The sequence below is a fragment of the Hippopotamus amphibius genome, chromosome 1 (assembly GCF_030028045.1).
Source record: "Hippopotamus amphibius kiboko isolate mHipAmp2 chromosome 1, mHipAmp2.hap2, whole genome shotgun sequence".
NCBI lineage: Eukaryota > Metazoa > Chordata > Mammalia > Artiodactyla > Hippopotamidae > Hippopotamus > Hippopotamus amphibius.
In genome coordinates this window covers 111,420,284-111,446,110 of record NC_080186.1, presented here as the reverse complement: position 1 = coordinate 111,446,110, position 25,827 = coordinate 111,420,284, and the positions used below count along the sequence as shown (strand labels likewise).

Sequence of the window (25,827 nt, the reverse complement as noted above, 5' to 3'; positions counted from 1 at the left end):
AAGGGAAGGGTGGAGTAAGGCAGAAGAGGCCAAGTGTGAAGAGAGTCACGAAAAGAATGATCCCTAAGGAGCAGGTTTCACAGAGGTTCATTTCTCTGTGGAAGCTCCCTCAACAGAGTCCCTCGGTGAGATGTGAGAGTCAGATTCCCTCTGTGAATTATCGCCAGCCAGGGGATCCTCCATCTGAGATGAGGTCTGAAATGACTGACTCCCTGGTTGGTTTTGCAACCGCATCTCTCTGCTCACCCGGCTTCTCTAGCCTGAGTTCCGGCTAACTCTCTAGCTCCAGCCCCGCCTCAGCTTCAAGTGGGCGGACCTCCCTCCTTGGCTTCTCCTAGATTGGCCGGGAGAACTCACCAATGGGGAGCTCTGGGAGGCGGACCTAGAATGCCACCAGCTTGAGGAAGACAAGCAAATTTCAAGTTGGCTGCGGCGTGTTTTCCGCGTGGGGGAGGGGCAGCAGGTAAGGCCCCGATTTGGTGGCTCTGACCTGGTTCCTTCCCACACCTCACGAGCTAGTTCACCAGGGCCAAGCTGCTGCATAGATAGACAACGCTTTCCTGCAGCCTGTTGGATCAGCCCCCTTCTAGTTCCCTACCCTTTTCTCTGGGCTCCCATTGCCATGTTGATTGTATACAAGAGAACGGTAGTTTTCTTTTGCGCAAAGGGGAGGTATACTAGTGGAGAGAGTGAGTCACTCTGGTACCTCTCACTCTTTGCTATGGCGTCAGCATCCCCTAAATGTATTACTATTAAGAGCCTGACAAACTCCTGTTATCTATCAAGATCCTGATGAAATATTACCTTCTACCTGTAGCTTTCCTGGACCACCTTTTTTTGCAGAATTAATTGTTCCCCAGTCTGACGATAGCATTTTATGCATACCTCTGTCAGTGCACTTAGTGCTCCCTCCCTCTTTAATGTTTCTTTCTTCTTAGAATCTAAGGTTTTGTAGGGCAGGTTCTAGTATTAAATACACAGTGCTCAATAAAGGTTAATTGGATGGAATTGATTGGGGAGGAAGAATTTAAACTCATAATTAGGGAACAATTAATAAAACACAAAGTAAAATACAATACAGTATATAATTATGACCTCTTAAATTAGTGGTTCATAATATAATTGCTCCCACAGTCCAAAGAAGGGAAAAAGCTAAGAGGACTGGGATGGTGACGGGAGGCTGTAGGAATCACAAGGCCTCAAGTTTGGAACAGACCTTAGAAATCATGTATTCATTTATTCGTGTGTTCTTTCAGCAAATATTTATTGAGCATCTACTATATGCCAGACATAATGCTAGGCAATGGAGATCATAGTGAATCCTCTACTTTAGATATTCATCCTTCCTCTGATAAACCATATTTAGTAAATTGTTATCCAGCTTCAGCTTAAACTTTTTAGTAAGAGAACTTCCTATCTCACTTTGTTCTTCAATCAATATCCAACAAATAAAACAAGAAATATATGGCTCAACAAAATGCATTCCACATTTCCACTGTAAAAGAGGGAGAGCTGTCCTAGTGGTAACATTCTTAAAGATAAAGAAAATCATCTGTTTTGTTTTCTGATTATAGAAGTAGTATACATGTATCCTAGAAAACTTGGAAATACATAAAGATATAAAATATCTATTATTTCATGACCATGATATAGTGTTATTATTTTAACATGTATCCTTTCAATTTATTTTCTGCTTATATACATATATATACATATGTGGGTTTGTGTATATTTTACATAACATAGGGTCTTGCAACAAATACAACTTTATATCATGCTTCCTCCACTTTACATTATATTGTGAACATTTTTCTGCCTTTATTGTTTGAAATAATTATGTCTACATAATAGTCTAAGATGGATATTTGATTTTTTTTTAACTATTCGTTTTTTGTTGGACCATTTAGGTTATTTCAGAACTTGTGCTACCATGGGTAGCTCTTTGATGAACTTGCTTTTACTTGTATCTCTGACTATGTATCTGATGATTTCTTTAGGATGACTTTTTAAAATGGGATTACTGGATAGAGGATGTGAACTTTTAAAAGGCTGTAGATTCAAGTGGTCAAATTGCTCCCCTCAAAGACTGTGTTTATAGTCCTTCAAGTAAGGTATGAGAGTGTCCACCTCAAAAAAAAAAACTCATGGCAGCCTGATTATTTTTTAAATCTTTGTCAGTTTGATAGGTAAAGAGTGGTTTTATTGGCCATTCTTTTGTTAATTGCCTATTCATGTTCTTTGCACATTTATTCTATTGGGGTGATTTTTTTTTCATTTGGATTTCCATGAGTTCTAATATAATGAGTGTTAACTCCTTGTCTTATTTATTGCTAATAGAGCAAACTCTAAACATTAGAGTGCTCCAGGCCTCAGTCCCTGGATCTCTTCTTTTCTCTCTTCGCATCCACTCCTTTAAGAATCTCACCCAGTGTCATGGTTTGAAACATTTGTATACTGAGAATGCCACTAGAATGTGAGTTCCATTTAAACTCCATGAGTGCAGCAGGGTTCTTTTGTCCATTTTGCTCACTGATACATCCCTAGCACTTAGAACAGTGCCTGGCATTTAAAAAGAACTCAGTAAACATTCACTGAATGAATTAAGACGGTTTTATTATTGTTGTTATCCCCATTTTGCAGATGAGGAAACAGGTTTACAGTTATTAAATAAATTGCTGAAGGTTGTGTAGCTAGAAAACGACAAAACTGGGATTCAAATCCATGTTCTTAAAACACTACATGTACTGCCTTTCTTAAATTTGATGTAATTGTTTTTCTGTATGTTTTGTTGAAACCTGCTTCTTAGTAACTTCTACCACATCACATAGTTATGCTTAATTGGGAATTAATACAATGTATATGAGATGTTGTTGTTCTCAGGGGAAGGAGAGTACAGGAGTAAACACTAGGGAGTGTTGATGTTTATGGAGGAGCAGTTTGGGACAAGGTTGTGGGAAACCTTAAGCATCTTCAAGAATTTAGACCCAATCATAATCTTAAATAGAAGAGGCTCATTGTAGATTCCTGAGCTGAGTGGGGTACAGAAGGATAGTTTACAGTTTCTCAACCACCAGTTTAGTGCCTTAATTAAATAAAATTTTGTTTTCTTTTTACCCCACATCCTTGAGTGTCACTTGGTTAGTATGTGGAAATGGAGTTAGATTTGTCTAACCTCAAAGCTCATGGCCTTAACTCCTCACTGCTTTGCAGTCAAAACATCTCATCTCCACTGCTAGAACTGTATCTATCAGGTGGAAAAACACCTAAGCTGGCTAGTTAGAGTGTCTTTTCCCTTGAAGGGGCCTGAAGCCATGGTGACAAATTCTTATATCTTCTCTAGTGTCCGTAAGACATCCTCTCTCCTCTAATGTGTTCTTTAAATCAGATCATAGTTTAATCTGTTAACTAACAGCCATCTTTTCCTGACATTTTTCTTGGCACTTGGACTTGAAACTTTCCAACTTCTTCAGGCACACCTCTCCTTCCTGCTGCATATTGTTAATCTCAACTACTATTCTGTTTTACTATATTTTAAATTTTTTAATGAAAATTTTTCTTTTGTTATAAAAGCAGCACCTATTCAGTACAGAAAAAAAAACCCTTAAAATACACATCATCAAAAAAACCCCAAAATCCGTCACCTCAAATTAACCAATGTTAATTTTTGTTATATACCCTTCAAGAACAACTTTTTAGTTCATATATATGGGTGGGTGTATGTGTTTGACAAAATAGATTACCTTGTATGTATTTTTAAATCATTTTTCCCCTAACTCATCTTTTGTGGAGTGCATTTCATTGAGCTATATATTTCTTGTTTTATTTGTTGGATACTGATTGAAGAACAAATATCCAAAAAATGGAATGACCTGCAAAGTGAGAGAGGGAGCTCTCTTACTAAAAAGTTTAAATTGAAACTGGATGATAATTTACTAAGTATGGTTTATCAGAGGAAGGATGTACGTCTAAAGTAGAGGATTCACTATGATCCCCATTGTCCATCATTATGTCTGGCATATAGTAGATGCCCAATGTTTGTAGAAAGAAAGGAAGGAAGGGAGGGAGGGAGGGAGGGAGGGCGGACGGACGGGTGGACGGACGGAAGGAAGGAAGGAAGGGTACATGATTTCTAAGGTCTGTTCCAAACTTGAGACCTTATGATTCCTACAGCCTCCCCTCACCATCCCAGTCCTCTTAGCTTTCTGTAGGAGGAATTATATTATGAACCACTAATTTAAGACATCATAATTCTATACTATATTGTCTCTTATTGTTCCATAGCTAACATATTTTTAGTATGAACCCTTAATATGATGTGATGAAAGTGCACTTTATTTCTGTGATCCTCTCCTGAAACCCACAACCCCAGTCTAATCAAGAGAAAAACATCAGAAAAATTCATACAGAGGAACATCCTATAATACACCTAACCAGCACTCCTTAAAACTGTCAGGGTAATGAAAAACAAGGAATGTCTGAGAAACTGAATTTTGAATTGCTACTCAAATTTCTTTTTTTATTAAGAAATTTTATTTGTTAGAACAGTTTTAGGTTTACAAAAAACTGAGCAGATAATACCAAAAGTTTCCATGTGCCCTGGCATCAGTTTCCCCTATTACTGTTATTTTATTTACTTATTTATTTATTGGCTGCGTTGGGTCTTTGTTGCTGCGCCTGGGCTTTTTCTAGTTGCAGAGAGTGGGGGCTACTCTTCATTGCAGTGCATGGACTTCTCATTGTTGTGGCTTCTCTTGTTGTGGCATGTAGGCTCTAGGTGTGTGGGCTTCAGTACTTATGGCACGTCGGCTCAATAGTTGTGGCTTGCAGGCTCTAGAGCGCAGGCCCCGTAGTTGTGGTGCATGGACTTAGTTGCTCTGTGGCATGTGGGATCTTCCCGCACCAGGGATGGAACTTGTGTCCCCTCCATTGGCAGGCAGATTCTTAACCACTGTGCCACCAGGGAAACCTCAGTACCCCCCATTATTAATGCCATATATTAATATGATATATTTGTTACATTTAATGAACAAATATTAATACATTATAATTATTTAAGGTCCATACTTGAGTTGGAGTTCCTTAGTTTTACCTGTTGCTTTTTTTCTGTCCCAGGATCCCATCCAGGATCCCACATTACATTTAGTTATTATGGCCCTATTATGTATGTATATACATACATATACGTACCTGCATAAACATATATGTATATGTATGTACACATACATAAATGAAATTGAAAGGATACATATGCAAATATTAATAATGATTATTACTACATCATGGTCATGAAATAATAGGTATTTTTTATACCTTTATGTCTTTCCAAGTTTTCTACAATAAATATATACTGCTTCTATAATTAGAAAACAAAAGGAGGGGCTTCCTAGGTGGCGCAGTGGTTAAGGGTCCACCTGCCAATGCAGGGGACGCGCGTTCGAGTCCTGGTCCAGGAGGATTCCCACATGCCGCGGAGCAACTGAGCCCATGCGCCACAACTATTGAGCCTGTGCTTTAGAGCCCATGAGCCACAACTACTGAGGCCATGTGCTGCAACTACTGAAGCCCACGTGCCTAGAGCCCGTGCTCTGCAACAAGAGAAGCCATGGCAATGAGGAGCCCGCGCACCGCAGCGAAGAGTGGCCCCCACTCACCGCAACTGGAGAGAGCCTGCACACAGCAAAAAAGACCCAACACAACCAATAAAATAAATAAATAAATAAATTTATATAAAAAAAAGAAAACAAAAGGAATGGTTTTCTTTATTTTTAAGAATGCTACCACTAGGACCGCTCTTTTTCTTTTACAATGAAAGTGTGAACTTTCCTTGTTTTTGATGACCTTCGCAGTTTTGAAGCATACTGGTCAGGTATATTATAGGATGCTCCTCTGTTAGAATTTGTCTGCTTTTTTCTCCTGATTAGACTGGGGTTATCAGTTTAGGGGAAGGGGATATCACATCATATTAAGGGTACATACTAACAATATGATTTAATATTGTTCATGTTGACCTTGGTCACCTGACTGAAGTAATGCTTGTCCAGTTTCTACACGGTAAAGTTACTCCCCCCCCAACCTTTCCAAAATTGTTTTGGGCAAAATGCCCTGTACACAAGCCATACTTAAGGAGTGAGGAATTACACTCTCCCTTTTTAGGTGGAATCTGCATAATTTATTTGGAATTCTGCATGAGAGATTTGTTTTTTTCTCTCCCATGTAATAGTTTGTTCAAACTTTTATTTATATTAGTATGGTCTCTTGGATATTTATTTTATACTTTGGTGTTAGAATCCAATACTGCTTTATTTTATGGCTCAAATTGTTCAGGCTTTTGCCGTTGGGAGCTCTTTCAGTTACTTGTATGCCCCTTTGACACAGCCCCATCAATGTGTGTGTTGTTTTTTTTGAGCACTTTCTTATTTTCTGCCACTACCAGATGCTTCAGTCTCATCTTGTGTATTTCCTGCCCCAGTCCTAGAATCAGCCATTTCTCCAAGAAGCCCTGATTCCTTTTACTGGAAAATGGTATTAGAAGCCAAGATCTGGGTGCTAGGTATCTTCCCTGCTACTGGGATATCATTTCTTCAAGTTTCATTTTCATGTGATGACTTTCTTCATCTCCCGCCCTATTTGACTGGCTTCTCAAAAATGATGACAAGAGGCAAAGTTCAGTTACAGTAGCAGGAGGAACTTTGAATTCAACACAGTTGATCACAGTGGAAGGGGCTGCCTTGGGGGAAAATGGACACCCTCTCTTTAGGAAAATGGCACTAGAAGCTGAATGACCAACAGCTTACAGAGGGCATTACTGTGCTGGGAGGGCATTCGGGCTAGAAGACTCCATGGGTCCTCCCAATTCTAAGATTCTGTGTTTCCAAGTAGTGTTTAAAAAAGATCAACTTGATTGTAATGGCTCTTCTCACACCGCACCCCCCCCCCCCCAACCAATTGACAAGGAGACTGGTGACTCCTTCCTATTCCCTCACAGTGTCTGGCACACTACCTTTTTCATGGTAGATGCTTAATAAATGTTTTGCTAAAATGCATTGCATTAGATTGAATTGGGGCCTGGTTGGGTTTGGAAACTGAGGGAGAGAAAGAATTCAAAGATCATATGTAGATATGCAGATGGTGAGAAACATTTATCAAACTAACTTAGGGATCTAGGAAGATTTTATCCAAGGGTCTAGTCACTTTCCTCTGTGTGCTACAGTTACACCATGTTGCAATTATCTGTCCTATTGGAACCATGTCTCATCCATATTTATATTTTTAGAAATACCTTGCCTGGTACTATGCCTTCTCAAAATTTGTTGAATTAAACTGGCTTTTCAGGTCTCTGGGAGAAAAGATTGAGTGTCTTGTACCTCCCTGGCTTCCTGTCCACTCTACTGTACTTTTTCTCTTTGTTTTTGTCTTTATCAGGTTTTTCCCATTGGATGTCTGAATCCCCAGGGCCTCTCCATCATGGCCAGCCGGGGTGGGGGCCGGGGTCGTGGCCGGGGCCAGTTGACCTTCAACATGGAGGCTGTGGGCATTGGGAAAGGGGATGCTTTGCCCCCACCCACCCTGCAGCCTTCTCCACTCTTCCCTGTGAGTGTCTGCCCTCCTTTCCCAAGACTCCCCTGTGCCCCTGGTGGACTGTACGTGATCCCGGATTCCTCCTGAGCCATCAAAAAGTCTTCCTCATCTTGCCCCTCCTTGTCCCTATACTCCCAACTTACATGGGATTATTTTCCAGACAAGGAAGTGTCTACCCTTACTTTTTACACGCTCAGCTCCCCAGCTTTCAAAATGCTGTGTTGCTCCCCCCATTGGCCTTTGGTCCTCTGCTCAGTGGGAGCATTGGATTGAACTGTGGGGAGAGGAGGGGCCCTCCCAGATGTGCACTTCAGCATTTTCTCCCTGAACTGACCATCCTCTCTGCCTCCTTAGCCCTTGGAGTTCCGCCCAGTGCCTCTGCCCTCAGGAGAGGAAGGGGAATATGTCCTGGCACTGAAGCAGGAGCTTCGAGGGGCCATGAGGCAGCTCCCCTACTTCATCCGGCCTGCCGTCCCTAAGAGAGGTCAGTTGGGATGCTAGTATCATGTTCTGAGTACCTTCCATGAGTAGTGCCCTGTACTTAGCACCACTGGGGCCCAGAGAGGCCAGAAGAGGCACAGAAAGCTCACTGCCTAATTGGAGTGATCACAATAATTACCCCTGCATTTGGCCTGCAGTGTGGTACCCACGGTTTGTTTTGAGTCTCACAATAGTCTTGGACAAGAGGAGGTTAAGTATTAAGATTCCCATTTTATAGGTATAAATGGGCAGATGTATTAAAATTTTTAGCAATACGGATATTGCAGGCACCAACCAATCAGAAAGCCTTGACAAGGGGTTTCTGAGAAGCCCTGCTAATTAAAATATTACCCCTTTGGTTTGTGGATATTGGAGAGGTCATGGAGCCAGGAGGGACTGGACAAGGGCATGTACTTGGGAGGCCTGGGATAGTGGATATTTACCAACTGGGGTGGAAGTACAGTATTTCAGTGTTTGACAACTGGTGCTTTCCTACTAAAGCCCTAGAAGCTAAAGTGCAGAGAGATGAAAGACTTGCCTAAGTTAGTCCCATTAACAAGGAGTAAAAGGAACACTGAAACCCCACTTCCTTGCTCTAGTATACTTTCCACTGTACCACACTACCAGTCAGTATAGCCATGCCTTTGGGTTAAGGGAGATAACAAAAACATTGTAATTTGAGGTGGCAAAAGGACAGGTTAGAAGAGTGTTGAAGGTCCTCACTGAAGCTGACCCCTGGGCTCTGGGTTTTGGGTGAGGAAAGAGACAATTTCTGAGTTTGGAGAGGGCTGGACCTCAGGAAGAACCTTGTGCTAGGGCTCTGAAAGGATAAAACTTTGACCCTTGACCTCTGATCCCTTAGATGTGGAGCGTTACTCAGACAAATATCAGATGTCAGGGCCGATTGACAACGCCATTGATTGGAACCCTGGTAGGTGATGGGCCCTTCCGTTGACTCCCCTTCTTCCAAATGCTAGAAATGCCTTGAGCCACAAGCCACTGCCCTATCCACCCTCCTCTGTCCCCACTGCACCCTATTCAGGAGCCTTAGATGTGCTCCAAAGCACTCTCAGACTCTGCCTTAAAAACCTATTAAATTGTCCCCACTCCTCTGGAGGCATCCAAGCCAGGGTTTTGTTCCAAGCAACTCTGGCCCAACCCCTTCCTTCCCCACCCTTGCCTTGATCCTTAAATCTCCTTTACTTTTAATTTTTTTAATTAATTTTATTTATTTTATTGGCTGCATTGGGTCTTTGCTGCATGTGGGCTTTCTCTAGTTGCGGCGAGCAGGGGCTACTCTTCATGTCAGTGCACGGGCTTCTCAGTGCTGTGGCTTCTCTTGTTGTGGACCACGGTCTCTAGGCACACGGGCTTCTGTGTGCAGGCTTCAGTAGTTGTGGCAGTAGTTGTGACTCGCGGGCTCTAGAGGGCAGGCTCAGTAGCTGTGGCACACAGGCTTGGTTGCTCCGTGGCATATGGGATCTTCCGGGGCCAGGGCTCGAACCCGTGTGCCCTGCATTGGCAGGCGGATTCTTAACCACTGCACCACCAGGGAAGCTCCCTTAACTCTCCTCTAAAAGAGTCATCATTCATAGGAGACCCCAGGCAGAGTCTTGCTGACTTTTACATTTCTGCTCTTCTTAGATTGGCGACGTCTACCCCGGGAGCTAAAAATCCGAGTCCGGAAGCTACAGAAGGAACGTGAGTGTTTCTGGAAAAAGGAGGGAAAGGAGAGGTTTCCTTCATGAGAAGGAGGGCCAAGGCTGCTGGTGGTCTTGCCTGCCCTTCCAATTCCTACCTAGCCAGTCCACCCACTATTGTTGCTGGGTGCCATGGTGGCCACATGAGGGCAGCAGAGTGACATGGTCTGTGCAAGAGGGTGGGGTAGGAAGCTGTCGAGGAAGTTTGCACTCTGATGGTTCACCTTTTGATCCTCTCACCAGGGACCACCATTCTACTCCCCAAGAGGCCCCCTAAGACCACAGAAGATAAGGAGGAAACAATACAGAAACTAGAGGTAAGGAAGAAATGTACACAGAGACCACTTGGGCCCCAGATTCATTCCTCCCCTCGGGCTCATGTGTGCCTCAGTTCTTCCCTTCTGTGAGCTGTATCTGAGTTTTTCTTCCTCACATATTCAACCTCACACGAGACCCTGGAGAAGAAGGAAGAAGAAGTGACTTCAGAGGAAGATGAGGAGAAAGAAGAGGAAGAAGAGAAGGAAGAGGAAGAAGAAGAGGAGTATGATGAAGAAGAACATGAAGAGGTGAAGGGGACCTCCTTTCACTCTCGGGTCCCCTCTCTTCTGCTCGTAAGCTCTGGGGATCTCAGCTCTGTCAACCAGGGATGTTGTCTTCAGGGGGTTGGAGGGCCAAAGGAGATGGTGTCTCCAAAGGATAGTGCCCTCTACTTTATCTGTCCCTAGGCTCTTCTCAAGAGTGAACTACAGCTTGAATGCTGAGTGAAGGACAGGCCTGGAATGCTATGATGGGGAGGGAAGGGGACTGGTACACGGGGAGAAAGAATGATGAAAGCATGCCAACTGACCTCCCTTCCTTCCTTCCTTCCTCCCTCCCTTCCTTCCTCCCTTCCTTCCTCCCTCCCTCCCTCCCCCTCTCTCTTTCTTTCTCTCTCTCTCTCTCTTTCTTTCCTTCCTTCCTTCCTTCCTTCCTTCCTTCCTTCCTTCTTTCTTTCTTTCTTTCTTTCTTTCTTTCTTTCTTTCTTTTTCTTTCTTTCTTTCTTTCAGGAGACTGATTACATCATGTCCTATTTTGACAATGGAGAGGACTTCGGGGGTGACAGTGATGACGATATGGATGAGGCTATATACTGAAGAAGGACTCTGAACAGTACCCTGGACCTTTGTATCTTTCTTGATTTAGGACACAGAGAGTAGCTCTCCCCTGTTATTTGGTTTTGTAGACAAGCAAATCGTTTGCTCCAAATTCAGGTAACCTGTTTGGCCCCTGGAGATAGGAGTGGAGAGTGACAACAGATAACTCTCTTTTCTACCCTTCCCCTCCCTTTCTCCTGTGATATTGTATCACCTCTTATATCTTGGGGAAAGGACAAAGGTCCTTTGCCCTTAATTGTATGACACGGAGAAAGGCGAGTTGAAAGAAGGACTGGAGTCTTTAGAGCTGAGACAGCTATTCACCTGCCCCTGCCCATTTTTTATAGTTGTTTGTGGAGATAACTGGGGGTGTGAGCAGTTAGGAGGAGTAAGGCCAGTTTTATATTTTTAAATAAAATGATTTTATCTGTCTGTCTATGCAGGGTGAAGCTTAGTGGGAGAGGGCTGGGGGAATGAAGGGGATGCCTAGTAAGCCATTCTTCTCTCCTTACCTGTTAAGAGTCCAGTGTAACACACTGGGGGTTACAGCCTTCCTGTCCTTTGCCCCTTCCCTTCTACCCCCATTGTGGGACACCTACTCTCCATCTAGCTCTGCCAAGGAACATTCAGGAACTCATCTGCAAGGCTTCACAGAGTTAGTTGTAAACAGCCCACACCCTGAAGACCAGCTGGCTTTTGAGCTTCTGGTCCTCAGGCAATGGGGACATGTTTGTCTCTGTTCACATATATTCACAGGGACACAGGCCCTCACTTTCCCACACTTGACCTTGATTTTGTCCTTGTGTACAAGGAATGATTACAGCTATTTTTGTGGGGAGAGTCAAGAAAGCCAGGTGTGGGGAAGGAATAGGGAGGAGGTGCTGATTTTTCTTCAGCACACTCACTCACCCTATTCCAGACCCTGGAGACCCCACTTTGAAAGGTGTATGTGTGAAGGAGGCGCCCCCTAAATATCCTGTTCTCCACTTCCAGAAGCTGCTGTGTGGCTGAGTTGCAATTTCTCTTTTGTGGAATTTAGTTCTTCCTTTGTGGGGGGTTGGGGGTAGGCAGTGTTGCTTTACAGGAAGTAAGGAGGGTGCAGAGGAAGGGAGTGACTTAGGGACACTCAGCTCTGAGAGGTGCTTTCTCGCCCACACTGTTCTCCCTTGGGTGAGGTCACTTCCCCAGGCTCTGATTGGCTTCTGAGGAAGCCCTAGATGTACTGATTGGTTGCAGCCACTTGACATGCAACAGTCACGGGCAAGCTGCGTGTCCAGAATAGGGACTGGATGAGGAGGCAGGCGCAGATAGCTGCGATGCTGTCATAGCGACCGTACTAAACATTTGAAAGCCATAAAGTGGGTTGCAGGAGAATCTTCAAGAAATTCCCCAGCTATATTCAGGCAGGCAGACTGAATTCCCTATGGCATCAGTTGATAGAGACCGGCAATGTAATGTTAGATATTTCTGACCCCATTGTAAAGAATGAATAGGGGCTGTGACTCCCCATTGAAGGAAACACCTTAAAAGCCTGGTTTGGGTGTGGTAGTAGGTGTTCAGAGAGAAGCAGCCAAGAGAACACAGAAGGAAACAGGAATAGAAACAGAACATTCCAGAGTTGTTGAGCAATTTGTGTTGATTGATATGTTTCCTTTTCTAGTTCTCTGAGGCATTGTGAGTGAAGTGGGGGGAAGGACCAAGGCACCTGTCACTGGAGTTTCCCATAGTCACACTGTAGCCTGTGATTTTGGCTAGGGTGAAATCAGCAAGAAACAAAAATAAAAGACACTGAAAAATCTCTTTTTGTCTTTCTCCCCTGCATATATACACATACCAGACCTAATTTGGTTAACTATGTCTGTGTCTATGTTGGGGGCACAGCTGACCTCCTAAATCTCACCTAATGCCAACATGTGTCCTTAAAAGAGTGGGAACAAAGAAGATTCTAGACATGCGACACAGTAGAGGAGAACTGACCACACCCCTGCCCCCACCTCTATACACACACATCCTTTTCCCATGACATGGGGGGAGGATGAAGTTTAGAGTGGCCTCTTGGGATCAGTTGTACTGCGTCAAATTGTCAGAGAGATCAGACCATTCTTGGACTCTTTCCTAAATGGCCTCCTGCCCTTCCTGGCAGGTGACCTTGCTGAACAAAGCCAGAGACAGGGGACCCAGCAGCTTCACCAGCAGATTCCGGAACAGTTCCAGGAATGAGCTAGGCTGTTTCCATGAACCTTTCCCCTACTTTCCATAGGTTCTATCCAGCGCAATGAGGCTGAAGCCTAAGACTCAGGAAACAGAGTCAGGGCTGCTAGTCCTCTGGGGGACCACCTGCGTAGAGGCCCAGGCACTGCTTGCAGACATTTAGAGAGGCCTCGCACGGTTCTTGTTCAGCCCTGTGCTACTTGCCTGCTTATGCTGAACAGATGGCTCACCTGCCCACAGCCTAGGCTGCTCTAGTCCCAGGCAGGGTAGGTTCTCAGTCAGGAATCCTATCCTTTCCCTACCCTATGTTCCATCCCCAGCCTAGCAGTCCCCTCCCACCTTGGTCAGGACGTTTGAGATGGCGGTCTGCAAATTTAAGCTCAAGGACTCAAGTGATTTGAGGGAGGGCTGAATGGGAGACCGGGATGCAACATGTAGTTTAGAAGATTGGGAGTGGAGACCAAAGAAGATTGGAGGGTCAAATAGGGGGTGGACAGGACACCCATCGTTTGGTGAGGAAAGGACACGTATTTTCCTCAATTCATTTTCATTGCTGTTTGAACTTTGAGGGGAAGGAAGGGTGGCTTGTAGGCCTAGGCTAGTTTAAGAACTAGGCCAAGGGGAAAAGCTACCATCTCAACTGGGCCAAGCACTGGTTTATGGTCCCAGTTTCACCACTTTCATAGCTTTGTGCCCTTGGGAAAGTCATATCTAGTCTCCAAGCCTCAAATTCCTCATGTATGGGCCAGAATTTGGATTAGATGTCCACTAGGAATCCTTCAAGCTGATGTTGACCCACCTGCAAGAGTCCAAATGGTTCTGAGAACAAAGGTCAGGAAGTATCCAGCTTTTGCTGAATTCATTCTTTCCTCTGGCTTTCCCAACCTTATCGTTAGCTGGGCAGGCTAAAGATACCGCAGGCATCTACTCAGTCCTTTCCGAGAACTTGCCTCAGCCCAAGTAGCAGGAGGATCAGCAAGTCCATTAACTAGCAGGGAAGGAGACACCCCTGCACCAGAGTTCAAGGTCACAATCATCAAGCCAGGACTTAAAGCAAGCAGGCCACCAAGGAATTTCTGACTGAGGAAGGGGCCTGTGGGGCAGGTTCTCTCTATCTCCCCTTGTGTAGCATGTCTGGCCAGGGGACAGAGAAGAGAAATGAGCTAGACCGGAACAGCTCATTTAGCTTATCTGGCCAGACCAGCCGTGACCCCTTCTCCCTGACCTTTCCCCTACTGAGGTTCGCTTTTCCCCCAAGGTCATTTGGGACCAGAAAGCTGGAAATAACATGTTCTATTTTCCTAGAATCAACTCAGAAATATCTTTGCTGTATCCCCAACAGGACTTAATTTACCATTTTGTATTCTGGGGAGAAGGGAGTTTCCCCCTGCAACTCTAATGGGAGCCAGTGGAAAGACGGATTCAACTCTAATTGCAGGACCTGAGAGGGTAAGTGTGATCACGCTGGGCACCCAAAATTTGGGGGAAAGAAATCCGGGGGTTCCTCAGACCCAGTCCTGACCGATGCAGGGAGGGCCTATGCCCTGGTGACCTCTGACTCCGGGACTGTTCTCCATTCTCAACCTCTCCTCCTCCGGGGATTCTCAGCTGTGGGCTGGGGTTCCCAAGACTTGGACCCCTGCCTCTCCTTGAATCTTCTCCATCCTGTAATTCCATTTCCCTTGGTATAAAATGGACAAGGAGAAATATCCAGATCCTGTCTCTAACATTGTCTGTTACACTCAGGGCAGCCTTAATAGTACTAGAATAGGAGAGAGGTTAGATCTGTTTTTGCCTTACCCAAAGGGGTGGGGGGAACAGGCTAATGTGAGTCAGGGACACAGATCTAGGGCATTTTATGTCTTGGAGAGAACAGATGAAATCCCATGTGGACAGGGAAAGGAGCCTGGGTACTCGTCCTCCTTGGGCTCTGCTGTGGCCAGAGAAGTAGCCATTCTGGAGGGTACATTCCCTCATCTAAGGAGGTCAACATAACTCTTGTACCTCATTTTTTCTTGGGCAGGGGTGATAAGAGGATGTGAAACAAAAATGGGCTCAGTGAGAGAAAGGACAAATGCTGAGCAGTCCTTTTCTCAGCCCTCTGCTTCCTGTCTCCAAGCCTCTCTCTTGGCCCCTGGACAGTCTTTCCTGTCTGACCATACTTGGCTGCTCTTGGTCCCTCACCTCTCTCTTACTTGGCGCCTGTTTTGAGACTTGCTTTTCACCCTGAGCCACCACTCTCACACCTGTCCAGAGCTATCAGAGATATCTACAAACTTCTCAGGCGCTGGACTGGTCCACATCAGGAGGGGTGGCTAAGAGCCAGAAAGAGAGCTTGTCACTCAGACTCATTCTTATTGTTTTTCAGATTCCTTTCCTTTTCTGACTCTATCCATGTCTTCCTTTCCATGTCTCTCTTTGCCTCATGTCTTTAGCATTGTGCTACTTAAATTAGGTAATCATGGGTGGCGTGGTGAGGAATATTTGGAGCCACAGATGACACATGACACATCTTCCAGAGTGTCAATTTTGCTTTTAAGATTTGGTGGGGGGAGATAAATTATTCTTATACTAAAACTACATAAATATATTATGCAGTGTAAATCAAAATTTGCACTTTTTAAACATAAAATGGGGATTTCAAAGTCATTTCTGGTTTGTGACAGGCTACTTTGGACTGCACCAGAAGCCCGGGGGAAAAATTCAGTCTCCCTAATCTTAGGGGTCCTTCAGAGGAAATATTTAAGAAGCTCTACTGAGAGCAGAGGTGACAACCTAAGACAAACCTTAACACCAGACAAGAGTCAAGGGTATAAAGGAGTGAGGCAGGTGAATGTAATGCAATAGGGAGTGCGAGACCTGGCAAATAGGAGACTGCCTGACCCTTTTAGCTCCAGTGGGTTGATGCCATGAAGGAATATGGGCTCAGTGTTACCAAATATGGTTGCTTTTTAAGGGAAGGCAGAACAATAGATTTTAGTGAAATCTGTTTTTTTAATGTTTACAACCAATTCAAACATTTAGGAAGAAGCTGTACAAGGTTCTAAATGCCTGCAAGCTGGGCCCTCTGTTTCCTGCCTCTGATGTCTGTCAACATTTCTTCTACCTTCCAACGGTATATGTGACCCAAAACTGGGCTTCCAAGTTCTCAAATTCTGTTCCCGAGAGTTGCGGGCAGTGGGGTTCATGTGGTTGCAGGAGAGAAGGGAGCTCTCCTGCAGGACAGCTTGGGGAGGGAGAACTGAAGAGAAGCCTTAGGGTACCAATGGCAGGCTACACCTTTCTCCAGCAGGAGAAAAGGAGCCATTGGTCACTGCCCAACCACCTTTCTCCTAATCTTGAGGGATATGGAGCTAAAAACATCGTGGGTTCTGCAACAGAAACCAAAGATTTCTCACAGTTGGAAGATGAGACAGGCATGAAAGACCAGGCATAGAGAGAAATGGGAGAACAGGAGACAAAGGAAGGAAGGAGGCTGTGAGCCTGGATAGATGAAGGAGGAAGTCAGAGTTTAGACAGGTGAACTGGAGAGTGAGGGGTCTTTAGCCACAGAACCATATAAGGGAAACACAGTTCTCATGCTCCTGAACCCCACCTCCCCTCCCAGCAACTGAATCCTTCCTCTGTCCATCTGTCCAAGAGGTTAAAAATATCTTAGCTGGGTACCCAGCCAGACATTTCCAAGAACCTGTTTATTGACCATTTGATTGACTTGGAGAGGTGGTCAGCAGCTCCATCACCCAACAAGGAATGAGAATCAACCTTGCTTGACATCCCAGGACTTAAGGCCCATGGGTTTCACAGCTATGTCCCTATATTCTGCCTTTTCTCTTCCTTCTCCCATCACTTCATTGCCTGCAAATGACCAATCAATTGGTAGTAAGAAAAATCCCTGTCTTCTTTCTGTCCATCCTTTTCTCCTTACATAACAGGCTCCCTAGAGAGTACAGCAGGGTCACACCAAGGGACAGGTAAGGACGACAGAAATAGCCTAAATAGGCTAAATTGGGCCTCATCAGTGGGGCTCACCTTCACTGGCTTTCGAGCTACTCCGTCTAGCCCACCTCAGGGAAATAAATCAAATGAGATGCAGTACCTTCAGATAAGGAGTTTGAGAGTTCTTGAGGGTGTCATCTCATATATCCAGCACTCTGTTTCTCAGTGTATCCCTCCAAATGGTGGGAAGCTTCCCCCTGGAGTTGATACTGAAAAGTTGAGAGAGCTCAATCAGTTAATTTCCAGGAGGTGACAGAGTTCCTCCAGAGGCCTGTGAAGCATCCTGGGAGTACGAGAGCGGAAACTCTAGTGCTCCCAGAGATATACCATGGGGGTGTGCAGAGGGCCTGTCCTGGCCCAGGGGTGGGAGTCCCCGTAGTGGGCCACCTCTCTCCCAGCACAGAATTAACTACAAGTTGAGTCAGCTTTGTACACGGACCTCTTCTCAGACTGTTTTTTTCCCCCAACACAGGAAGAAAATCAAGAGGAGCAGAGAGAATGGTGTTACTTTTTTTTTTATTTATTTTTATTTATTATTTTGGGAGGGGTACACCAAGTTCAATCATCTGTTTTTATACACATATCCCCGTATTCCCTCCCTCCCTCGATTCCCCCCCCCCCCGGTGTTACTTATGATAGGTCAGAGAGGAAGAACAATTTTGGGGACGTGCCTGGGAGTGAGCTAATCAAGGTGGCGGTGGTGAATATGCCTCCTCTTTTATTTTAGATAACGAGACTTATTTGTCATTGTTCTAACACTTGACATATATTTTTTAAATCCTCAGAGTAATCTTGGGAGGTAGGCGCTATTATTATTTCCCATTTTATAGATAAACTGTAGCACAGAGAGGTTAAACAAGTTGCAAGGTCATACAGCTTGTTAAGTGGTGGAAGTAGGATTTGAATTTAGATAGTTTGGCTGCAGGGTACATGGGCTTAATTACCACACTATACTGTTTCTCCTTGATAGTAAAGGAAGGCTGGTCCCTGAACTTTTTCTAGGCTATAGACTCACCTATTGGGCCAGGACCTGCAACCCTGGATCTGTAGCCGTTTCTTTCTTTTTTTTTTTTTAATAAGTTTATTTATTTGTTTATTTATTGACTATGTTGGGTCTTCATTGCTGCACACGGGCTTTCTCTAGTTGTGGCGAGCGGGGGCTACTCTTCGTTGTGGTGCGCAGGCTCCTCATTGCCATGGCTTCTCTTGTTGCGGAGTATGGGTTCTAGGCACGTGGGCTTCAGTAGTTGTGGCACACGGGCTCAATAGTTGTGGTGCACTGGCTTAGTTGCTCCAGGGAATGTGGGATCTTCCTGGAGCAGGGATTGAACCAGTGTCCCCTGCATTGGCAGGCAGATTCTTAACCAGTGTGTCACCTAGGAAGTCCCTGCAGCCATTTCTGAAAGGGAGATTTTCAGCTTAGGAAATGGAAGTGGATGTAGGGTCAGAACAGAGAATGGGACAAAAGTTTCTTTTTTTGCACTCCAGAACAATTGAGGTCGGGATGCTTGGGATAGGATCTGGGCCATTGGAGGGTAATAAAACATTTTCCTTATCCATCTTATGCATTCTATCACCTAGAGATAGTCCAAGGAAAGAATACTAGAAAGGGGTCTGTATACTATTGAAAGAACTGGACAAAAGTCACTCCTTGATTCCACTTCATAACCTTCAGCTCTTATGTGATTGTTTTTTGTTGACCAGGTGCTTGGTCAGATCTTCTCTCCATACTTTTCCCTCCCAATGCCTCAACCCAAGTTATATCCTTGTTTTTCTAGCCTGTTCAGAGTTATCAAAGTAGCCAAGGATCCTGGTTGTGGAAGTTTCTGTTCTTTCCTTGTTAATTTTACTTTCTCTAGCTCTTTTCTCTCTTTAGATAGTTTTCTTTCTGTCTTGTAGATCTTCTTATATCAGATTGGACCTGATGAATAAATGATACTAAGAACTGGATCTTCTCTAATGGTTGTACATGTAGGTTATAGCTTTTTAAAAATTAAAAGGCATATGAGAAGAGCATGGGGAAGGAAGACCCAAAATATCCACCCACTTAAGTGAGGAAAGAGCTGGGCCAGGACCCAAGAAAGAGTACTTAAGTGAGCCTATGTGCAGATGTCCTGGGGTGAGGTAGAAGTTGTGTATTAAAGGCAAAAGGAAGTCCAGTGGAGACTTTTGTGCTCTCAGGGAGGCATGTGTTGCTTCTGGGCGAACAGCTATAGCTGCTTCCTTCCTTCCTCAAATTTTGCTGTGCTGTTCAATATGATAGTCACTAGTCCCATGGAGCTAACTAAATTTAAAATAAACACAAATAAAAATTCAGTTCATCAGTAGGAGTAGCCACATTTCAGAGCTCACTAGTCACATGTGGATAGTGGCTACCGTATTAGTGCAAATATAGAACCTTTCCATCATTACAGAAAATTCTGTCGGACAGTGCTGGATTTGAGGTATTAGGGTATCAGGAGAGGGTGCATATGTTCTGGTTCTTCAAGGATCAAATCTCTACCAGACCTTGGGTGTAAGTTATCTACCCTCTCCATCTCCTTCTCATATCAAGTACCAGTAGCCAGGCTGCGTACACAAACAACCTGGCTTTTGTTCTCCACGGTCTCTCCATCTCTTTGTCCTGCCCCCTGGCCTGCTCTTGTCCTTGCTCCACCCTTCCAGTCCCTGGAAAACAAGCTCCAGAAAAACTTTTCCATTAACTTTGACCTAGTTTCCTGGTCACAGATTTGAAAAAGGCAGGAGGCACTAAATTCTTGAACAGCTAAGAAAAGGAGGAGGCAGAGTTGAGAGTGAAGGTGACAGTCACCATGGCAACAGAGCTAGAGACTGATACCTTGGTAAAGAAAAACAAAGACGTCCAGAAGAAAGCAAAAGAGCTGCTGAGAAAAAGATAGATGCAGACAAAGATTGAAGTGGAAAAGAATCTTTTCAATCCCACTTTCTATTCAATTTACATTGATTTTATGAAATTCCCAGAGTCTCAGGTTTGGAATTATTATCTGAAGGGCCACAGAAAAGCTAACCCCCAAATAAGGGCTAGGACTATATTTGTCTGCAATGGTTTAAGTGAACCAGAAATCAGAAAGTATGTTAACTTCTGCCATCTCTGGGTTTCTCATCACCAGTCACCCCTAGTCACTCTTTTAGGAATAATAAAAATCATTTCAATTAGAGGTGGAATTGTAGTATCAATCTGTTACTACTCTACAAGGAAGTAACAGGAGCTGCTGAAGCATATCCTAATGGATGAGGGTGGGTTTGAGTATTCAGCATTTACTGGGTTATGGTTGTATGCTTGGATAGGAACTGCAATAGGAACTGCAGAGACAAAAAAATGGTAGCTGCCTTCAAATAACTTGATATTCATAACTCTAAATCCTTAGGTCCTGTATTACCTTATATCTTCCTGTATATAAACCAGGCTTATACTGGGAAGAAATTTGATGAATAAACCAAATTATGAAATACAGAACCATAACCCTTTCCTTCCAAATCCCCTCACAAACTTCATTTCCCTGTATTTCAAAAGCTCATTAAACAAAACAAAAAACAAAGCCTCAAACACTCCAAAGTTCAGGGAATTTAGTAACAATTAACTATAGATGCAGAAAACTAGCTTTGACCACCAGAAGACCCCACTACAGTTCTTTAGTGACTTGGACAAAAGACAAGGTAGCTCAAACTCCTTCCCTCTTCACCCCACCAACCCACATTCTGACTATACTGACTATATTCATTAGAGTCTATAGGAAATGTTTTCTCAACAGGGTTTTCAACAATGTGAATTGTGAAGTAGGGGGGCTAGTTCCTTTAGGCACATTTTCTTTCTAGTAACTTCTTCAACACCATCTCACAGACAAGGAAACAAACTTTTTTGCCTTTAAAAAATCTTTATTTTTGTTTTATTTTTTTTTTTTACAAAGAATACTCCCACCTGGGGTGAAAAATATATTTGGTTAAGTACAAAATATAATTTTCAACATACAAAAACATATACAATTTTAAAAAAATGAAACCACCTTCAGCCCACATACTTTCTCAGAAAAGGGTAGATAGAGCTCAGTGCTCTGACACAGGACAGTGAACAAAGTGCTAAGGCTGAGGGTGACTGACCAAGTGCTAGAGGCTGCAGTGAGAGAGGGGCTGTCAACATCCCTGTCTCCTAACACTGGGCAGGAAGGGAGCCCTTGGGGTTCTCCTGAAGACCTGCCCTCTAGTTTCTCATGGCAACATCTGGATGCTCTGATCACAGTGTTGGGGAATTTTCATCTAGAGTTCCTCCTTGGGTTTGGAAAAGTCACAGTGGGCAAGGATGATAGCAGCAACCCTTCTCATATAATTAGAGTGTCAGAATTGCAGAATTCCGTACACTGGGACAAAGTCTCACAAGCAATGAGTAACACTTTTTGTCATCGTGCTTACTCCTAGAGACATAGCAGACACAGCTTACATTTGAGAAAGTAAAAAAATCTCAAATTTGACACAAATTAAAGTGCTAAGAACATCACCTTAGAATCAATTCCAAGGAGTCACATGAAAAGAAAAACACATTCTCCCGCATGAAAACGTTTGCCAACAAGAGAACACAGTGCAATAGGCTTTAAAAATGGCTTTTAAGACCTTTGGTGGGGCATAGTTACTACTACTTTATGCCTGATTAAAGTACTTTCTAAACAAAGACAACCTTAGAGCTTCTTCCCTTTAATTCACATGGCAAGCTCACTCCACAAAGTCCAAACCAAATCAGCTCTGGAGGGCTTCTCTTTTTCTCGCTTTCTTTTTTTTTCTATAAGTGTACAAACAAAGGGGAACAATAGTTTTAAGAACATCCTTTTCCCAAAGTTTTGGCCATGATTTTTTTCCCTTTTCATTTTCCTAGTTTGCTATCCTGGCTCTCCTCCACATGGCAGAGGTTCAAGATCTATTGCTATAACAATCTAAAATCCCCTCCATAAAACCATGGGAAAACCATGCCAGAAGGCCATTTCTACCCCTTATTCAAAATTACTGAAAATGCCTCAATTTTCAAAGAGATCCAAGAAAATGGGATGGGCCTGAATTTTTCTAGTATGTTTTTAAACCCACTCAACAAAAAACCCCATATCACAACATCTCACTGGCTGAGGACGAGTGCGCACCCTTTAAGGCCCAGGAGACTGCCTGCTGATCACCTTCTACACTGGAGAGTCAGAGGCTGGGGTGGACCTGTACCCCACTATAGAGACTGTTGAGTCTCTAAAAAAGTACGAGCCCAGGAAGAGAGGTGAAAAGAAACAAGTAGGTACAGCTGCTTCTTTTCTTCCAGATGCTCACTGCACATTGTTGTTGAGGATGCAGGGATCCACCTGGGAGGGAGAAAGAAATGAACATTTTAGTTTGGGTAAGAACTAAAAGGGGGGAACAACCCAGGTTAGCTATGTCTCCAATGTCAACTTCCTATCAAAGGCTTTGAACAAATGTAGTGGTAAAATGACAATTCTCACCTCAGTATAAGTAGGTGGTGGCATGAACTGGAACTCAGGAGCATACATAAAAATAGGGCTGTCTTGAGAACCATCTGTGTCATCTAGCAGAGGAGTAGTGGGGCTCTCCAATCGGTGATCTTCAGGAATGATATCCATATAGCAAGGAGGAGCTAAAGAGAGGAAGTATGGGGATAAGAAGCGTGGCCAAGAAATGCCTGACTGTCACAATTTTACAAACCTAAGCAGGCCAGAGGGGAAGAAAAGACATTAGGTCTGGCTCACCTTCTGGGGTATCAGGGATGTTTAGATCCACCCAACTCATCTCAGAGCTGGTTCGGCTGGCCATGCTGGAAGTCCGGCTACTGAGCCCTGACCTGCTGCCAATTACCAGGGGCAGATCAAGAATGACTTTCTTGGAGCCAGGGACGCTAACATAGATCTAGAAAAGAAAATGGCAGTTTGTTAGGCTAGAGATATGGAGAAAACACCACTATTGTTTTGACAGATGAACAATTTCTCTCCCTAACCCCACCCACTCACCAGTAAGGAGTATTCAACTCGAAGGATATTGCAGCCCAAGATAGAAGGCCTGATCTTCTGCACTCGAAGGCTCTTGCCACGCCATGATGCACAGGTTCCTGAGATAATATGATTGCCTCTGACCGATGACAACTTCTGCGTCAGCACCTTGGTTTGGCCATTGGCAAGGTAAGTGTGGCGGGCTACAATGGCAGCTTTGGGGACCACAATGCGGGAACTGGTATTCTCAAAGTCAGCATGGATGTTAATCTCATCACCTAGCAATGAGAAAGATGAAAACATGCTCAGCACAATTGATGACTTTTCATCTGTCCCTGTCTCCTGCCTTCACCCCCAAACCCACAGTTCCTGTTTTAATGGTCTCCCATTTTAAGCACTAGATCTTTACCTTCACAGAATCCTTTTCTGTCTATTCGGGCAGAGACAGACACCTGCCCATCAGGAATAAACATGCAGGAAACTTTCTTCTCCTTTTTAGCAGACACAGGTGCCTGTGTAGAATGGAAGGAAAAAAGATGTTTTGAGAATTTCTCGACATCCTTTCTCTGCTTCTCTTTCCTTTCCACTGCTTAGAGTAGGCAGCTTTCCCTCCCACCTTGATGACTTAGGACTTGATTCCCTGAGGGACTTCACTCTAATGCCCTAGACACTTGACTTATTATCCCTGAAACCCAAAAGAATAAAATCTCAAAATGAACCTCACCATTAAATCAGGAGTATTGACATCCACTAGATCCATCACTTCAAAGTGTTTCTTTGTCTCCTGAGTTGGCTGGCTGGGACGATCAATAAAAGCCTTCACCCAGTAGTCTACACACCCATATTTTCCTTTGAAAGATGTTCCCAGAGGCCTTTATCAAGAAAAAGGAAACAATTAATTTAAAAATGCTCTCCCAAAAGAGTAAGTGATCAAAGGAGGGGGAAAGGCCACAAATGCACTTAGCTGATACCTACCCCTGAGGAAGCTCAAAGCCAAACTTGTATTCATATTTGTTTCCAGGTCTCATGATCACCATCTCATTCTCACCTGAAGGGAGAGAAAAGCAAATAGCCATTAGGTTTCTTGTTACACTTCAAAATGCATCTGTGCAATACAGAATTCTTGGGCGGCATACAAGAGTACTGTAGAATCCCCATTTTCATCCCTTATGTTCTTAAATGAGAGATTCTGATGCATTTCGCTGGGCAAAACGTTGCAAAGCCCTGCAGAATTGAAAGGCTCAACCGGGACAGTTACGCTACTATCATCCCAAACAGGAAGCAAGCAAGGAATAAGCAACTTATGCAACAGAAAATCTTTCAATAGCTAAGGCAACATCTCTCAAGCTCACCTGCAGAACACACCACCATAAGAAATTGCAAAGATCACCCCTTTTTTTGGGGGGGGGGGGGAGTTCGCAAGTTAAAACTAAAGAAGATAAGGAAGCCACACAAAGTTTAAACCACACAACCTGAGCAACTTCTAATCTATAGTGTGGTCTCCATTTATTCATATCAATTCTCTGGTCGAACCAGCTTTCCGCCTCCAGCAAACAGCTGGGTCACTCACCTGTTGGTTGGTCGTCCAGGAGCAGCGTGTCTTCGTAGCGCAGGTAGTCCAACGTCTGTTTGCACTGCTGGGATCCCTGTATCCACAGGACTTTGGCCACTCCGCAAGCCAGGATCCTCACAGCTTTGACTCGAGTGACTTCACACACCTCCACTGTCACCCGGCCGGCCACCTTCTCCCCACTGCCGTACACCTTTTCAGGGTCGTTAAAGACCACCTCGAAAGACTTGATCTTCTTGAACATCACCATGATCCGGCTGGGTCGGCTTAAGAATTAAAAACGAGGGGGGAAAACAAAGCCCCCAATCAAAGAATCCTTTGCAATAAAAGTATTTCACGCTTCAATTCTCCACTAAATTTTCAATAAGATGTCCCCCCAAAATTGTTAGCTGCTGCTTATGCGAAGGGATTTCAAAAGAAAAGCTCTTCCTTTTCTTTTCTTTCCTCCAACAGCTGGAGGAAAGCCCGGGATCTCGTGAAGGCTGAGAGCACTCACACCGATGAGACGAAAGAGCAGTTTCAACTGAGAGCCGGAAACTGCTCTATATAGTAGCCCGGCAGGCAGGGCCACGCGAGCGCTGGCCTGGAGGCTCGTGCAGCCCTCGTGCACAGCCCTCCCATTGGCTGCCCGCTCCTTGTTTACCAGGAGCCCGACCAATCAGCGAGGTCGCAGCAGCGCGTGGACACAGTGTGCTCCTGGCGGGGAAAACGGTTGTTGTGCATCGCTGCGGGGCTGGGAGGTGGGGGCGGAGGGGCTGTGGGGCGGCTTCCCTTGCGCCCAAAGGACGGAAGGCTTTGGTGCCCCTAAAATTTATCCTAAGCCAGTGTCCTTTGAAGGGCGGGCACGGATGCTTTTGGCGTGGGAGCGATGTTTTGAGGTAAAAGGAAAATGTGCTTATGAGGGAATTTTATGCCTAGCCTTAGCCAATGCAATTAATTTAGAGGCAACTGTTTATTCCCGGCTCACAAATCGCAAGTCGTGTGAAAAACAATCCCAGAGGTCCAAGAATACTTTAGGATCAGGGCGGAGGACAGGGGCTGCCACTGTTACTGTTCAGGAAGATCCCCTTTGTCCTTCTCTTGCCCCGCATCTCTGTTAAAAACCAACAAACCCCACATGGGAAGGAAAAGAGCTTCTCACAAAATTTTAACCTCTCTTCAGCGCTCACAGG

The 25,827-nt window shown here is 44.3% G+C and overlaps 2 protein-coding genes across 5 annotated transcripts; one reads left to right on the top strand and one right to left on the bottom strand.

The window, feature by feature from the left end:
* The first annotated feature begins 381 nt into the window (after positions 1 to 381).
* Positions 382 to 20,979, top strand: POLR3GL (RNA polymerase III subunit GL). 3 transcript variants are annotated; one of them, XM_057721213.1, is made up of 10 exons: positions 382 to 463; positions 7,423 to 7,590; positions 7,933 to 8,062; positions 8,921 to 8,989; positions 9,703 to 9,759; positions 10,002 to 10,075; positions 10,211 to 10,324; positions 10,805 to 10,922; positions 14,445 to 14,551; positions 17,571 to 20,979. In XM_057721213.1, exons 2-8 carry the CDS (start codon positions 7,465 to 7,467, stop codon positions 10,889 to 10,891), a joined length of 657 nt encoding a protein of 218 aa, XP_057577196.1. In that variant the 5' UTR covers positions 382 to 463; positions 7,423 to 7,464; the 3' UTR covers positions 10,892 to 10,922; positions 14,445 to 14,551; positions 17,571 to 20,979. The 3 variants fall into 3 exon arrangements, with proteins under 3 accessions (XP_057577196.1, XP_057577193.1, XP_057577184.1); XM_057721210.1 differs by having other exon boundaries at positions 10,211 to 10,369; XM_057721201.1 differs by lacking the exons at positions 14,445 to 14,551; positions 17,571 to 20,979 and having other exon boundaries at positions 10,211 to 10,369; positions 10,805 to 14,429.
* A 525-nt stretch (positions 20,980 to 21,504) lies between these two features.
* Positions 21,505 to 25,202, bottom strand: TXNIP (thioredoxin interacting protein). Of its 2 annotated transcripts, XM_057721188.1 has the most exons (8): positions 24,656 to 25,202; positions 24,061 to 24,133; positions 23,810 to 23,957; positions 23,495 to 23,597; positions 23,107 to 23,363; positions 22,849 to 23,005; positions 22,585 to 22,736; positions 21,505 to 22,446 (listed from the first exon to the last, which is right to left on the bottom strand). In XM_057721188.1, the coding sequence occupies exons 1-8, from the start codon at positions 24,903 to 24,905 to the stop codon at positions 22,411 to 22,413; spliced, it is 1,176 nt and encodes a 391-aa protein (XP_057577171.1). In that variant the 5' UTR covers positions 24,906 to 25,202; the 3' UTR covers positions 21,505 to 22,410. The 2 variants fall into 2 exon arrangements, with proteins under 2 accessions (XP_057577171.1, XP_057577162.1); XM_057721179.1 differs by having other exon boundaries at positions 21,505 to 22,736; positions 24,656 to 25,182.
* Positions 25,203 to 25,827: the final 625 nt, after the last annotated feature.